We start from the raw sequence: 16,605 nt of genomic DNA on the forward strand, positions 1-16,605 counted from the left end.
AGTGTTTCCATCCTTGGTGAACAAAATCATAATCATAAGTTCAATAATATTGATAAAATCTATATAAGTAATTTATAAGTGCTAAATAGACAAACAATAAATGTATAGCAAAACACATCATCTTATCACAAATGGTAAAATATACGTAGTCCTGAAAATAATTAATTTTGAAATAAATAAATCATTTCCTTTTTGTTGATCCAATACAAGAAAACAAATAAGTATGTAATAAGTATAAATAATAAATATAATAAATAAACAAATAAGTATGTGTAAGTTTGTGTATGTAATGTCATACAGTAAGTGTATAATAGAACACATATTATAGTAAGAAGGCTATCAAAGGCAATGCAATGATCCATATTAGGTGAAATGCCTTTTAATGAACCAATCAATTTTGTCGAGATATTTTATCTTGCCAAGTCGACATAAATATGACTATTATGTCGACATAGTAACCATTATATGTCTACATAGCGAGATAGCTTATCTTGCCAAGTTGACTTCCTAATAACTACATGTCGACTAGACTAGATAGATTAACTTGCCAAGTTGACTATACTTCGACACTTGGAGCGTCCAAGTGCCATCCATTTGGCGACTTGTCGAGATAATTTATCTTGTCAAGTCGACATAAATATGACGACATCTAGATTATCTTGCCAAGTTGACTTTTCCAATGAGTTTATGTCGACATGACATGCTAGACTATCTTGCTAAGTTGACTTCACACAAGAGTGTATATCGACATAGGTATAGAAACAACAGCAGAATAAAGATACGTTGCCGCCAAGCAGAACATGTCTTGGCAAGTTGATGCTCAACGCGCGACACACGTGGGAAAATCTTTTTACTCGCCACCACATTGACAACCAACCATGATGGAAGGTGAAGACATCCCGGTCCTTGTGCATTTTGGCCAGCATGCCAAAAAAATGTTTGTAAAAAAAAGTAGTGGGAAAATGGAGATATTGGAGAAATGTGCTGAGGTACGTAAGGAAAAATTTAAGCGTCTTTTGTTGCTTATTCTTGATTATGTTTTGTTTTGTTATTTGCAATTTCTCACTTAACTAGGCCTAGGCTATACTCTATCTATCCTGGGTGACCCTATCCTCCCAGGTCTAACTGAAAACAACTTTAAACAACCGTAGGCCACCTTCTGTGTACCATGGCTAGCTTGCCCTGTACTTTATTGTTTGTACTGATTTCCTATTATAAATAGAGATACTGTATTATTCATTTTTTTCTTCTTCTGGTTACCCAAATTAAATTTTCATGGTAACATAAACAATCATACAGTCAATCAAGGGGGAAGAGGGCTAATACATTAGTAAATTGATGCAATTCATTCATTTAAATCACAACTAGCAGTTAGTAAAACTGAATTGCATATGATGTACAATTGATAACATGTAAACAGGTATATATAGATAAATGGGGAAAGAAATAAAATTAACAGCCAAATCAAAAGTTGTTGGGTAACAATTATTTAATTATTAATATTATTTTCATTTATTTTATGTTTTTTATTTCAGTTATTTCCTGAGACAGAAAGCTTTTTTCTTCAAATTTTTGATGATGAGTTTGAAGAATGGGTTGATATAGGTGACACAACCTTAATTGTCAAAAAGACAGTCCTGAAAATGTTTGAAAAGGGTAAGAACCTAAACATTAATACATTTTAATGTGATGAGAAGTTATATCATAAAACATAAAATATACAAATTTCATCACTCATCAGTTCAGGTAGGCATTACAAATGGAAAAATGAATGGCCTTCTGCAATTAGTAACTGTAACATAAAATTCAGGAATCAGAGGAATAAACCATGACACAAAAGTGAACCCAAGAGGTTACCAAACCAATCACCAATGTGTGTGTAGGCCTACATGTTATTAACTTGTCTGTTTATTATTGTTGTAAATTACAGAAGAAAGACCCAGTAAAAGAGCAGCAGGAGCATCATCATCCTCTGATGATGAAAGAGGTAACCATAAGATGTTTATTTAAATATTAGTCTAAACTTTAAAAATGTTCTAGTGTTGGTTACTATAATAACTATTATATAATGTATATTCAGAACAGGAAAATGTTAATTTATTTTCATTCTTCATTGAAATACATAATATCTTGTAAAACCAAACAATATAAAAAGACAAAAAAGCAATAAAAATATTGCTTGCTTATCAACCTTACGCATCCAGAACAAAAAGTTAAAATGATAATTAAATATACAATTTCAAGTATCAATAAATCAAACACACATTTAAGAGAATATTAGTGTAACATTTAATTATTTATTCATTCATTTTTTATTTACAGGAAAGAGTCTGCTGCAAAAAATTTCTAATATCAAAAAAAAATTTAAGACAAAGCAATCAACAAAACCCAAAAAAACAAAACCTGTGGACGTAACAGTACAAATGGGCTGGTTGCATTTCAACATGAAAAAGAAGGAATATACACAAGTAAGAGCAATCAAAGGGGGAGGAACTACAACCGTACGCACCAACAGATATTCAACGATTCAAGAAATTATTGAGTTGGGTACAAACATGTTCTTTCAAAATGGAAATTCCATATTTGGAAAACTTGATCAAATGTCCGTCCATTTAGCAGATTATCGTGCAAATGTTATAGATACAGAAGATTGGAGGCTAGATAACATTTTGGAAGCAGGTGTAAAAGTACGCCTGTATCTCTGTTCTAAACTTATAAAGGTAAGAATCATAATTATGTGTATGATCTATTTGTATACAATATTCCCTTGCCTTCCCATACAATGTATTCTTCCACCTGGCAAGTTGATACATGTGTGTGCTTTTATCAGCATAATATATATTATTATTATGACTTTTTTGTTTTAATTTAGTTTTTTGGTTATTTTATTTGTATTCATTATGTCCAGCTACTGATACCCACAGCATTGTCATTTTTTTCAGTAATTTGCCTTTGGAATAATTAATAAAAAATAAATAAATATAATATATAAATAAACACATGTTATATATATTATATAATAAAGCTAAATCAAAACGATAAAGTAAAACAGCCAGAACGAAATTGCAGAGATTGGTAAGAACACTACCTTTTCTCGGTGCGAAATATGTATCTATTTAAACATTTTAATAGCATACAATATTATAGTTTTCAGTTAGTTTGCATACATTTTTTATGCTTAATTTTAAGGTTGAAACATCCGATGGCAGCTGCAGTGACAGTAGTGAACTGCCCGATCCAGGATTATTAGGTAATTTTTTTAATTCATTTCATATGATACAAAAACAAAAAATATTATAATACACATGTGTGTACTTTTTTTCCAAAATAATAGCAGGGGTACAGTTTGAAACATTGAATAGCACGATGTTTGTTTTCTTCTTGTTTTGTATTAGATATTTTATGCAGTATCTATAATATATATAAACCGATATCTTTGTTTTCAGAATGCAGCAATAATATAGTACAATAATTTGATTTGGGACATTCATTTACAAATTGTTAAAATGAACAGTATAAGTATAAAAGTTGCACATAAAAAATCGCAAATGGAAAAAATATCAAGGTTTCCAAAACTGACTCATTTGATGGAGAGTCATTTGACTGTCTCAGGGTTGTCTTTCTTATTTGTCTGGTGGGACGTACTTTATGCTATGTATCATTGTGAAATAGAAATCTTTTGATACATTGTCAAAAATGAACCAATAATTACTTTTAATTAAATTGAAGCTAACTAGTACTGTAGTTAAATCCTAATATTTAAATAAAAGATGCAGGAACTGTGTTTCTACTTATTTCCATAAAATGTTGCTTATCTGCATATGCATTTTATATATCTTCCTGTAGCCGGACCATCAAGTTCTTTCTCCACTCCAGAATCTCCACAACCGCTTGAAACTCGTACTCCAGAATCTCCACAACCGCTTGAAACTCGTACTCCACAACCTCTTGAAACTTGCAAGCCACAACCTCTTGAAACTCAACCAGCCGGAACACCAACAGTATGTATTTTCATTTAAATTGAGTTGTTTAGCATGTCACTATTTAGGCCATGACATATTTGGTTGTGATAATTTGATTTGATGTTAAAGGTAAAACTTTATTGTAAATTTATTGTTTTATCTTGATAATACAGTATCAATAAGAAATTTTTCTTACAAAAAACGCAGCTTGAATATTTACAGCATTACACATAAGTAATATACAAAATTAATTACAACATGACATTTGACTTACCAAAAAACTAAACTCCTCTTTTAACACTAATTAATAGTGTTATAAGGCAAATTTATTTTGCATTATTTAATATTATTAAAAACATAACGCAAATGAAAAGTGTGGATCACCAACCAAAACTAAGAAAAGTATAGGTCTAGGCCTTACATGTAGTCTGGTAAAAAATCACCTGCACCATGGTATAAAAATGTACCCAAATAATATAATATAATATCATCTTTAGGTCCTATGTATATTGTTATAACATTTGTTATTGCTAAGTGTTTAGCCAGGCCATGGACCTACCTATAAAATGCATTATTATTGAATTAAAAAAAAAGTATTACATGTTTTACATTAATCCACGCTAATATTGCAATCTTTATATAACCATATATCTGCTAAGCAAAGAAACTCTTATATGAATTTCAACATTATTTAGAAATATCAGTTTAAAAACTAAACTACGAAAGAGAAACATATACACTGTATTTTACTTAACTATAGTGAAGTGCACACTCTTTCAGATAGACTCTCTATTCCCAGATGCACATCCAAATACTCCTTTTTTTAGCCTTAGTAAACTATAAGCTACCGCATTGTAACTGTTTCCTAATGCTTTCGTTCTCATGAATATAACTGCCTAAAGAAGCAGTACGAAAATACATTCTATAAAACATTTTTTTTCAGTATATTTCTATTTTGAATACCTCATTGGCAAGGTATATTCTATGCATTTGGTAAAAGATATTTCAAATTTTACCAAAATGGTTTAAATCATTAAACGACACTATTAAAGGCTATGTTGTTTATTTAATTTTGCTTTTTTTTACATTTTAACCAGCTCTAAATTTGTTTCGTTTTACCTAAGATATGCAACTTTTATTTCATTTATACAGATTATTTTCAAGACATCTCCTGAGGACTTATGCGGCATATGCTGTGATAGGCAAAAAAGTTGTTTTTTTATCACATGTGGACATACAATTTGTTTGCCATGCGCAACATACTTTGAGGAAACTAACACCAAGGAATGTCCTTTTTGTAAACAAGTAATTACTACTGTTCGCCACTTGTACTGAAAGTACATATGAATATCTGGTTGGTGTTTTTTTTAAACTGTTTTTATTTTTTTATTTATTACAATAATGTTCTTAAGGTTTATTTTAACAGAATATATTATTCATACCTCGTTTTATTTTAATTGGTGTTATGCTCAACGAATAATTATATGGTTATTATAGTCAATATAATTGATAAATAGAAACCTGTTATATACGGTACTATACTAAAAAGGAATGTTTTTTTTTAAATAGTTTAAAAATTGTTTAAATCAGATTGTAATTATATTTACTAATATTGCTAATTTTGGTGATGAGAGCTTAAACTAATTTTAGAATTATATATCTTAATAAAAAGTACATCAATCACTGATAATAAATAATTTAAAAAATTGAAAAAAACATTAACAATGAGTCTTATGTTGTTATTTCATGTTTAAAAAAATGTATAATACATTCCATATAATTGGAGATAAAAACTGCCACTTTCTGACCAGATTGCTAAATATTCGTATAGTATGAAAATATTCGCCCAACAGCTACCGAGATATAAAATGTGCTCTGAGTCAACAATATTTGTACCTGTTATATGTCAAAGTTCAAAATAATAATTATTGTCATTGTATTGGTTTTTATTGTATCAGAGCAATATAAACTAATTCTTTAAGAGTAATTTATGATCAAAATATCACATTCATGACCAGTGGTTGCTGAGATCACATGACAATTTTCTTGATAAGTGGTCAAAAAGGGGTTTAAGGTCACTTTGGAAAAAGATGTTCATTAGAATGAATAGAAATATAGGTCTTATGAGTATGTTGAAACCAACTTTTTTTCAGTACACCCAGTAGTTCTGCAACCATGTTAACATTTGGACCGGTCTGTACTGACCAAGCATTCCCAATGTTTTTTTCAGCCAACAGCAAAAAATTGATTTATATTGATATTAAGGAAGCAAAAAAAAAACCATATGAATAATAGTTATTGATGTTATTTATGCTAGATGATGCAGGTAAACCCTTTCTGGCTCCCCAAGTGTGTAAATTCATTTGACCATTGTTATGCTCTCCCTTCCTTATATTATAATCCTGGATTTTGAAATAACAGACAGACCGCGGACCAAGAAAAATTTGTAGGCAAAATTCAAAGAATAATGTGTTGATAATCCTAAGCAATTGCCTTAATAAAAACTTAAACGACATCAACGTGGGGGTAAGAAAAATAATGGTCAGAATGCTTCCGGTAATAACACTATAAATAGATTAACAAAACCTAGATTTTATGAAATAGAAAAATATTTAACTCAATAATAAAGTAGAACTACTTGGTATATCTGAAACATTTCTTAATGATAATAATTCTAACTTTAATGTTAATGGATATAATTGGAAATCTAAAATTAGAAAATAGGAGTGGGGGTGGGATTGGCTTTTTTATATCTATTTCTGACAACTTCTTAGACTCGGCATGAATGACACCCTTGAAAGACTTTGGGTTAAAGTTTGCAGCGATAGTGGCAAACCAGTATGTCTGTGTGGCTTATTTCCTTGTAGAAGGAGTTAACAATGAACTATAAACCTATGAACTTTATGTCCAATTATTATTCTAAATCATTAGAATAGAAAATGATGAGGATGATCCAAATATTTTATTGATGGGAGATTTCAATGCGAGAATTGGAAGTAATACCAAATGGTGATCCCATAACAAACTCAAATGGTAATCGGTTACTTAACTAAGAACAATGCAAACCTTACCATCTAAACTGCACTATCTTTGTGAGGAAAAGTTTACATGGTGTAAGGTAACCAAAAGAGCACAATGGATTATTTGTTGTGTTCTAAATGGTTAATTAACCATACACAATCAGTTTTAATTGACGAAAAAGGAGAGTTTAATTTTGGTATTGATCATAATCTATGTTGTTAACCCTTGGTATTACTCTTACCAAAATAAACTAAAATGATTTCACTTTATATCAAGAGAAATTACTGGTTGGGGTGTTTCTAATTTTTACCCCTGATTCAATTTCGGAATCTTGGACAAATATTATTATGGAAGCAGCAAAAGGGGGTACTAAATTGCAAACAAAAACACGCCGGTGGCGTAAATGTGCTAACTCAAATAGGAATAATAATAATATAGACAATAGTGATGATAGTTGTGACGATCTATGGAATCTGTAATTAGAAAAACGACATAAAGTCACAATGCTTATTAAAAATAAAATACAAGAAAAAAGGGTTAACAATTCAATAGAAAAAGCAAATGAAGGAGGTCCTTCTTGTAAAGATTTTTGGAAAAACTTAGGAGGCAATAGCATGAAGTGTAACATCATGGATTTTGATTGCATCCAAATTCCTGATTCTGAGGAAATAAAATTTTATAAGAAAACGATAAATCAATGTGTCTTACTGGGAAAACTTGGGCAAATGCAATATGATTTTGAAGGATTGTAATGCTTTTCTAACCAATTGCTTTGTTAAAGAAATCAGAAATAACCTTTCTCTTGAATATGACAACCAAGCTGATAATATTATAATGAAGAGTTCCTAAATGATACTTTTTATTGATTTTGATGTTGTAAAAGAAGCAGTATCCTTATTTATTACCGAAAAAGAACAAATCCCTGGTTTGGACAATATTACAAATGAATTACTGAAGAATGGAGGAAACGTCTGTATCAATAAAACATTACTTGGCCTTTTAAAGAAAATTATTGAATTGGAAGAAATCCCAAAAGACTGGAATATTATTATTTCTATTCATAAGAAAGGTAGCCATAGAATTTAGACAACTATCTTTTAACATTACTAATTATCTTGAAAATAATGATATCGGAAGTTCCGGGAGGTTTTCGTGCAACTTATAGATGTGAAGATCATATGTTTACATTCAAAAGTATTGCTGCTTGCAGACTTAAAGAAAATAAACACACCTATGGCCTTCCTGGACTTCCGTAAAGCTTTTGACAGTGTCTGGCTAAACGGTTTATTCAAAGCTGTTTGGTCATCAGGTGTATAAGGGGTAAGATTTGGCAATAACTTGATAAACTTTATGAAGATGCTAAAGGTTCTGTTAGAGTTGGAAATATAGTCACTGCATTTTTTGACATTGAACATGACAGGGTGTAAAGCAAGGTTGTGTTCTTTCTCCAATCTTATTTAACATCTTTATTAATGAATTATAGAAAATGCTTGTATCAAACAATCTAGGTATTAGAATAAACAACACCTCGATAGGAAGATTATTCTGGGCAGATGACATTGAAGAAGTCAAACTTTAATTTTGATAAATCCAACGTTCTTGTTTTTACTCGGGGTACCCGTGTCTAGTACTCTTTTTCTTCTTCTATCGAGTAAAAAGTGCGATTTATGAAGTACTACTCATTCCTTATAGTTGTATTGTTGAGCTGGGATTTGGCATGAATATACTACATGGACATGTTCTCAAATCTATAGAGCCGGATTTTTAAATTTCACACCGGATGCAGCCATATGACGTCTCGAAGATGGTACCGTATAGCCGTATTTGGTAGCGAGGTTATTGATGTGTGATAAATTTATTGTTGAAGCATATTTCTAGAAAACTTAATGACAATGTACAGTTCCAAAATGTAATCACAAAATGCAACAGGCTTAGCTTATATTAAATCATTAATTGACAAATGTAATAATTTAAATAGAGTATATTATGGAGATATATTATGGATATATTACCGCAATTAATTACGGATCAGCTGTTTGGTGCTCTTTAAATAAAACTAATATTGAAAACTAGAAAAATTACAATTGCAGATGGCTAGATATATAATCTTAAAGCGTCAAGGAATACACCGCGTGCAGCATTATATGGCGAACTAGGTTGTTTGCCAATAAATGTTGCACATGATTGCTTGCGTATACAAAATTTTAATCGAAATGTACATATGGAATCCCACCGTTGGCCAACATTTTTTGCTTAATACTCTGCTTCAACTTATTTGTAATAAGAATGATTTTCGTTTTAAATTTTTAATATGTTTACGTAATGTTTTTTTTTCTTCAAATGTGACAAATTAATTTGTGACACTATTGATAATCCAAATGTAGATACGAACAGCTTTATTTTGTCAAAGGTTAAAGAGCAAGCTTATACTGACTGGAGAAACGATCTTGCACTAATAAAATCCTCTCTATCAGATTATCAAATTGTTAAAGAAATTCCCTACTTAGAAAAATATTTGCTTCAACCATTAGAAATTAAAGCGCAAGTATGAAATTTGTTGCGTTCCAACACGCTACCTTTAAATAGACGAATATCAAGCTGAACCAAAGAAAATAAAGCGGGTTTATGTCCTCTTTGTAATTGTAAAGCTACTAAAGATCTCAGGCATTTCCTTTTCTCATGCCCCGCCCTACAGAATATTAGACTGGAGGAATTGGCAATGCTTAAGCAGGATCTATCGAGTGCAATTGATGTATGGAACGCATTTTTATATGGATCGTTAGATCAAAAATTATGTTCTTGGTGCATCCATTTAACCTTTCTGCAAATATTGAGGTTGCATTCGTTAAACGGGCGTGGACGAAAAGAAATGAAAGCTAGTTCTTTGCATCTTACAATACTTCAATCCTGTATTACTTTTTTATCAGTTTGTATATATACTTTGTTTATATTTTTTGTTTTTCTCTTGTAAATATTTTTGTTAATTGAATTTTTCATTCTTTTGTACTTTTATTTTAACTTTTACTTTATTATGGACGCACCTTTTTATTCGAGAAGTGTGCCACTGTTTCAAAAGTGTAGGCTTTCCAAGTAAATTATTATTATTTAATGTTAAATATGATGCTATGGTTGGTCGGTTTGGTTAAAACAGAAAACTCTCAAATGCGACGCTAAATTAATTCATCTTTTGTACTTAAAGTGCTCTACCATTTTAATGGTAATAATTGCTAAGTTCTTGTCTTTAATGATACGCCTATTATAGTGTGGATAATCAATTTTAACAGCTTGTTCTGAAATATGAAACAACAGCCAATACAAAATTACAATTAAAGATATAACTAAAAATAAAATCAACTATGGTCCTGTTTATTAATAATGAATAGGGCTCTCAATAGTTATAATTTGTACATCTGCAAAATTTAAACAAATATTATAAAGGATTGTATGCATACAATAATGCCTCTGTATATGAGTATACTGTAAGTTTTCTACTCACAACTACTCTTTCTAAAAGGGAAACTTGTGGAAAGAACTAAAATTACTATTTCAATACTTTTCAGATTTTTATTTTGCATGAAAATGAAAAAAATGAAAATAATAAGCCTCTATTAAATTTATAACGTTCTGACTTAGAAACCAATATCATTTTCATCAAAAATATCGATAATATGAAGTAACAATTGTGTACTTTCTTCAAACGAATTTGGCATCGTATAATTATCCACATCATTTCCAATGACTTCAGCAAGTCCAGCAGCAAAGACCGGAGAGCATCCATACTTTGGAGGTTCATCGCAGTAGTTACGGTTTACCTCCTCAATATCATCATCAGAAAATCGCAATGGAAATTTATAATCTCTTGTTCCATATATTTCGGGTAAGAAATACAGGACGTCTGGTTTCCCACATGGGACTTCCAGATTAGTTTGATTGCGAATTCGATGTTGATTCCACATTTCGGCTATGCGAGAAACATCCCTCTGGATTAAGTCGTTAAAACAGAATCTAATACATTCAATGTGAAGTTCATTAGATGTATCTACCAGTCCCCTGTCTCGAAGATCTTTCAAGTGATTAATCCAAAAGCGAGTACAAAGACGCTGTAAGTAAGACCAAAAGGCCTCGATACGCTGATTTGCCACGGATCTGCCATACAAGAAACTTTTGGCACCACTCATTGAATCGCGATCATTTGATCTTAACGCTACCTGAATGAGTCTAATCAAAGAGTTCTCGGTTCCTCTGTCAGCACGGATAACTCTAGGTACTCCGTGTATTTTCTGCACATATTCTAAAAAGAACTGTGCTATATATCTCGGATTCTTATTGCTGGGACAAACTTTGATCCACAATAGTCTTCTTGAGTATCCATCTATTGCAGCATGTACTGAAATTCCAAAAGGTTTTAATTTGTCAAATCCGTCAACATGTATCATGTAATTGGGACCTTTATTGGAGTAAAGGCGACGTCGAAAAGCTCTGGTCCATCTTGAGTCCACCCTTTCAGGATCTAACTCTCGAAGAATTATTCTCACAGTCTCCTGGGATACACTTAAGTGGTAACGTGTGGTTATCAAACGCCACATAAAACGGTAACCCACAGAATCCGGCAAATTATTTAGAGCACTTTGTACGACTTCCACTACATCTTCTAACGGTGAATGTACTCGACGGCGTAGACTTAACCTTGCCGATATATGTCGTATTTGACGTAAGCTTAAAACTATGTCATGTCTTAAAAGCAGAAACCCGATTATTTCGACTGCAGTGTATCCAGCATAAAAGTAATGTTCTATTAACTCTTCTCTCGTAAAATCAGCGTTGTATCTTTCCAGTAGTTCTGCTGCCGTATACAATCCCGGAGCCGATACACATGGGAATGCGATTATCAAGTACACAAAAACCTGGTATAGGAAGTAAGATTAGAACAATTATTTTGGCATTCCAAAGATTTTATTTTTCTGCCAAGGATAGCCATTTTCAAGTACTAAATAAATAAAACATAATTATTTGATTTGATTGAAATATAGTCGACATTATCACACAGACAAAGCCTACCTACAACTCTGCCTACAGTTTAAATAGGATCTACAATACATTAGTCTATCATAAAGAAAACAATTTATGACGTAGGCCTACGGTACTATACACGGAGGGTACCGTATTTTATTTTATTTTTCAAAACTGCTTTGAAATGTTTTACTATAAACATATATTATTGGTTTTATATTATAAATAAAATACTAGGCCTAGGTCAAAATATAAATGGTAGGCCCTAATATAGGCCCAGACCAAGCTTGTTGGGCACGGGACTGGTTAATAGTGTGGCCTCAAATCAATAAGAATTCATATTCACTGCAGTGTACCCTAACTCAAGATTTAACAAAAGAGTATTGTAAATCTAAGCTTAAGTTAATAATTCTTACCTTCTTATAAAACATATACATGACAGCACTTCAGTGTAGAACTAACCGTTGAAACCAAACGAGCGGAATTATGGACACGTCAATTTGTCAATACATGCTTTGCTTGGCGATAATGAATCTAGTCATACCGTTGTTTCTATATTAGCATGGCAATAATCTATCTTGTCATGTCAACATACACTCTTGTGTGAAGTCAACTTGGCAAGATAATCTATCTTATCATGTCGACATAATTTTTTTGGTAAAGTCAACTTGGCAAGATAATCTATCTCGTCATGTCGACATAAACCTATTTTGTGAATTCAATTTGGCAAGATAATCTATCTGGTCATGCCGACATGCAATTTTGGTAACGTCAACTTGGCAAGATAATGTATCTCGTCATGAGATGACGACATATAATAGTTATTATGTCGATATAATAGCCATATTTATGTCGACTTGACAAGATATATTATCTCAACAAGTCGCCAAGTGGATGGCACTTGGACGCTTCAAGCGTCGAAGTAAAGTCAACTTGGCAAGTTAATCTATCTGGTCTAGTCGACATGTATTTATTAGGATGTCAACTTGGCAAGATAAGCTATCTCGCCATGTAGACATGTAATGGTTACTATGTCGACATAATAGTCATATTTATGTCGACTTGGCAAGATAAATTATCTCGACAAGTCGCCAAGTGAATGGCACTTTAACGCTTCCGTACATTTTTATATATTTTATGATGTAAATTATTTTATTTGCTATTTTGTTGTTATTATATTACAAATAGTTTAAGACTTAAAGTAGAACTGAAAAATCTTTATATAATTATAATAATCATGAAGTATACAAAAAAAACTAGATAAAATATTTTTCTGACACATTAATAATAATAATACATTTTACTCTGTTATGTTAGGTTTACAATATATACTATATATTATTCATTATTATGATATTACAGGTATAACATTCTCAATGCAGTAAATAATCCTAATTACAGTATTTTTATTGATAAACAAGAAACAAAAAGTGATTAATTGATATTGCAACTTAATTCTGTAGTAAATTTGTTGCAGTTAAGTTCATTAATTTACATCATTGTCTACCTTTGTTACAGTATCTTTACATAGTAATTTATGTAATCTTAGGAATCGTTATACAGAGTCTTGAAAATAATTGCATTTTGAAATGAGTAAATTGTTTCATTTTTGATCCAATATAAGAAAACAAATAAGTATGTAATAAGTATGTGTAAATGTGTGTATGTAATGTCATACAGTAATTGTGTATTATTGTAAATAAAACAATTACCTTAGGCCTATTTTGCAATGACAATGATGCCCCCGGCTGTTGTATGAGGAATGTCACTATTTCCAAGGTACACTTTCCATAATACATATACAAATGAAGTGGAGTGTCTCCATCCTTGATGAACAAAATCATAATCATAAGTTTAATAATATTGATAAAATCTATATAAGTAATTGATAAGTGCTAAATAGACAAACAATAAATGTATAGCAAAACACATCATCTTATCACAAATGGTAAAATATACGTAGTCCTGAAAATAATTAATTTTGAAATAAATAAATCATTTCCTTTTTGTTGATCCAATACAAGAAAACAAATAAGTATGTAATAAGTATAAATAATAAATATAATAAATAAACAAATAAGTATGTGTAAGTTTGTGTATGTAATGTCATACAGTAAGTGTATAATAGAACACATATTATAGTAAGAAGGCTATCAAAGGCAATGCAATGATCCATATTAGGTGAAATGCCTTTTAATGAACCAATCAATTTATGGTACATTTTTATATGTTTTATGATGTAAATTATTTTATTTGCTATTTTGTTGTTATTAATATATTACAAATAGTTAAAGACTTAAAGTAGAACTGAAAAAATCTTTATATAATTATAATAATCATGAAGTTTAAAAAAAAAACTAGATAAAAGATTTTTCCGACACATTAATAATTATACATTTTACTCTGTTATGTTAGGTTTACAATATATACTATATATTATTCATATTATGATATTATACCATTCTCAATGCAGTAAATAATCCTAATTACAGTATTTTTATTGATAAACAAGACACAGGAAGTGATTAATTGACATTGCAACTTAATCCTGTAGTAAATTTTTTGCAGTTAAGTTCATTTATAATTTACATCATCATTGTCTACCTTTGTTACAGTATCTTTACATAGTAATTTATGCAATCTTATGAATTGTTATACTTAGTCGTGAAAATAATTTCATTTTGAAATGAGTAAATTATTTCTTTTTTGTTAATCCAATACAAGAAAACAAAAAAGTATTTAATAAGTATGTGTAAATGTGTGTATGTACTGTCATACAGTAATTGTGTATTATTGTAAATAAAACAATTACCTTATTTTGCAATGACAATGATGCCCAATGCTGTTGTATGAGGAATTTCACTATTTCCAAGGTACACTTTCCATAACACAGATAAAAATGAAGTGGAGTGTTTCCATTCTTGATAAACAAAATCATAATCATAAGTTCAATAATATTGCTATATAAGTAATTGATAAGTGCTAAATAGACACAAAAAAAAGTATGTAATAAATGTATGTAAGTTTGTGTGTGTACTGTCATAAAGTAATTGTGTATTATTGTAAATAAAACAATTACCTTATTTTGCAATGACAATGATGCACCATGCTGTTGTATGAGGACTTCCACTATTTCCAAGGTACAATTTATCATATTTCCCACATACAAATGAAGTGGAGTGTCTCCATCCTTGATGAACAAAATCATAATCATAAGTTCAATAATATTTATAAAATCTATATAAGTAATTGATAAGTGCTAAATAGACACACAAAAAAAGTATGTAATAAATGTATGTAAGTTTGTGTATGTACTGTCATAAAGTAATTGTGTATTATTGTAAATAAAACAATTACTATAGCAAAACACATCTCATCACAGATGGTAAAGTATACTGTGTGTATTCTCTTGCAACTTAATCCTGTAGTAAATTTGTTGCAGTTAAGTTCATTATAATTTACATCATTGTCTACCTTTGTTACAGTATCTTTACATAGTAATTTATGCAATCTTAGGAATCGTTATACTTAGTCGTGAAAATAATTTCATTTTGAAATGAGTAAATTATTTCTTTTTTGTTAATCCAATACAAGAAAACAAATAAGTATGTATATAAGTATGTGTAAATGTGTGTATGTACTGTCATACAGTAATTGTGTATTATTGTAAATAAAACAATTACCTTATTTTGCAATGACAATGATGCACCATGCTGTTGTATGAGGAATTCCACTATTTCCAAGGTACAATGTTGATAATACACATACAAATGAAGTGGAGTGTCTCCATTCTTGATGAACAAAATTATAATCATAAGTTCAATATATTAATAACAGCTATATTAGTAATTGATAAGTGCTATATAGACAACAACAAAAAAGTATGTAATAAATGTATGTTCGTTACAGTATCTTTACATAGTAATTTATGCAATTTTATGAATTGTTATACTTAGTCTTGAAAATAATTTCATTTTGAAATGAGTGAATTATTTCTTTTTTGTTGATCCAATACAATAAACAAATAAGAATGTAATAAGTATGTGTAAATGTGTGTATGTACTGTCATACAGTAATTGTGTGTATTATTGTAAATAAAACAATTACCTTATTTTGCAATGACAATGATGCCCCATGCTGTTGTACGAGGACTTTCACTATCTCGAAGGTATAATATATATTTCCCACATACAAATGAAGTGGAGTGTTTCCATCCTTGATGAACAAAATCATAATCATAAGTTCAATAATATTGATAACAGCTATATAAGTAATTGATAAGTGCTAAATAGACAAACAATAAATGTATAGCAAAACACATCATCTTATCACAAATGGTAAAATATACCTAGTCCTGAAAATAATTAATTTTGAAATAAATAAATCATTTCCTTTTTGTTGATCCAATACAAGAAAACAAATAAGTATGTAATAAGTATAAATAATAAATATAATAAATAAATATTAATAAGTATGTTTAAGTTTGTGTATGTAATGTCATACAGTAAGTGTATAATAGAACACATATTATAGTAAGAAGGCTATCAAAGGCAATGCAATGATCCATATTAGGTGAAATGCCTTTTAATGAACCAATCAATTTATGGTACAT

At 30.1% G+C, this 16,605-nt stretch overlaps 1 protein-coding gene across 1 annotated transcript; it reads left to right on the top strand.

Moving 5' to 3' along the window:
• The first annotated feature begins 881 nt into the window (after positions 1-881).
• LOC140062995 (uncharacterized) lies at positions 882-8,300 on the top strand. The gene is made up of 7 exons (XM_072109422.1): positions 882-989; positions 1,536-1,656; positions 1,931-1,987; positions 2,323-2,720; positions 3,847-4,001; positions 6,894-6,958; positions 8,179-8,300. The coding sequence occupies exons 1-7, from the start codon at positions 882-884 to the stop codon at positions 8,298-8,300; spliced, it is 1,026 nt and encodes a 341-aa protein (XP_071965523.1).
• Positions 8,301-16,605: the final 8,305 nt, after the last annotated feature.

This window comes from Antedon mediterranea, chromosome 11, assembly GCF_964355755.1.
Source record: "Antedon mediterranea chromosome 11, ecAntMedi1.1, whole genome shotgun sequence".
Taxonomy (NCBI): domain Eukaryota; kingdom Metazoa; phylum Echinodermata; class Crinoidea; order Comatulida; family Antedonidae; genus Antedon; species Antedon mediterranea.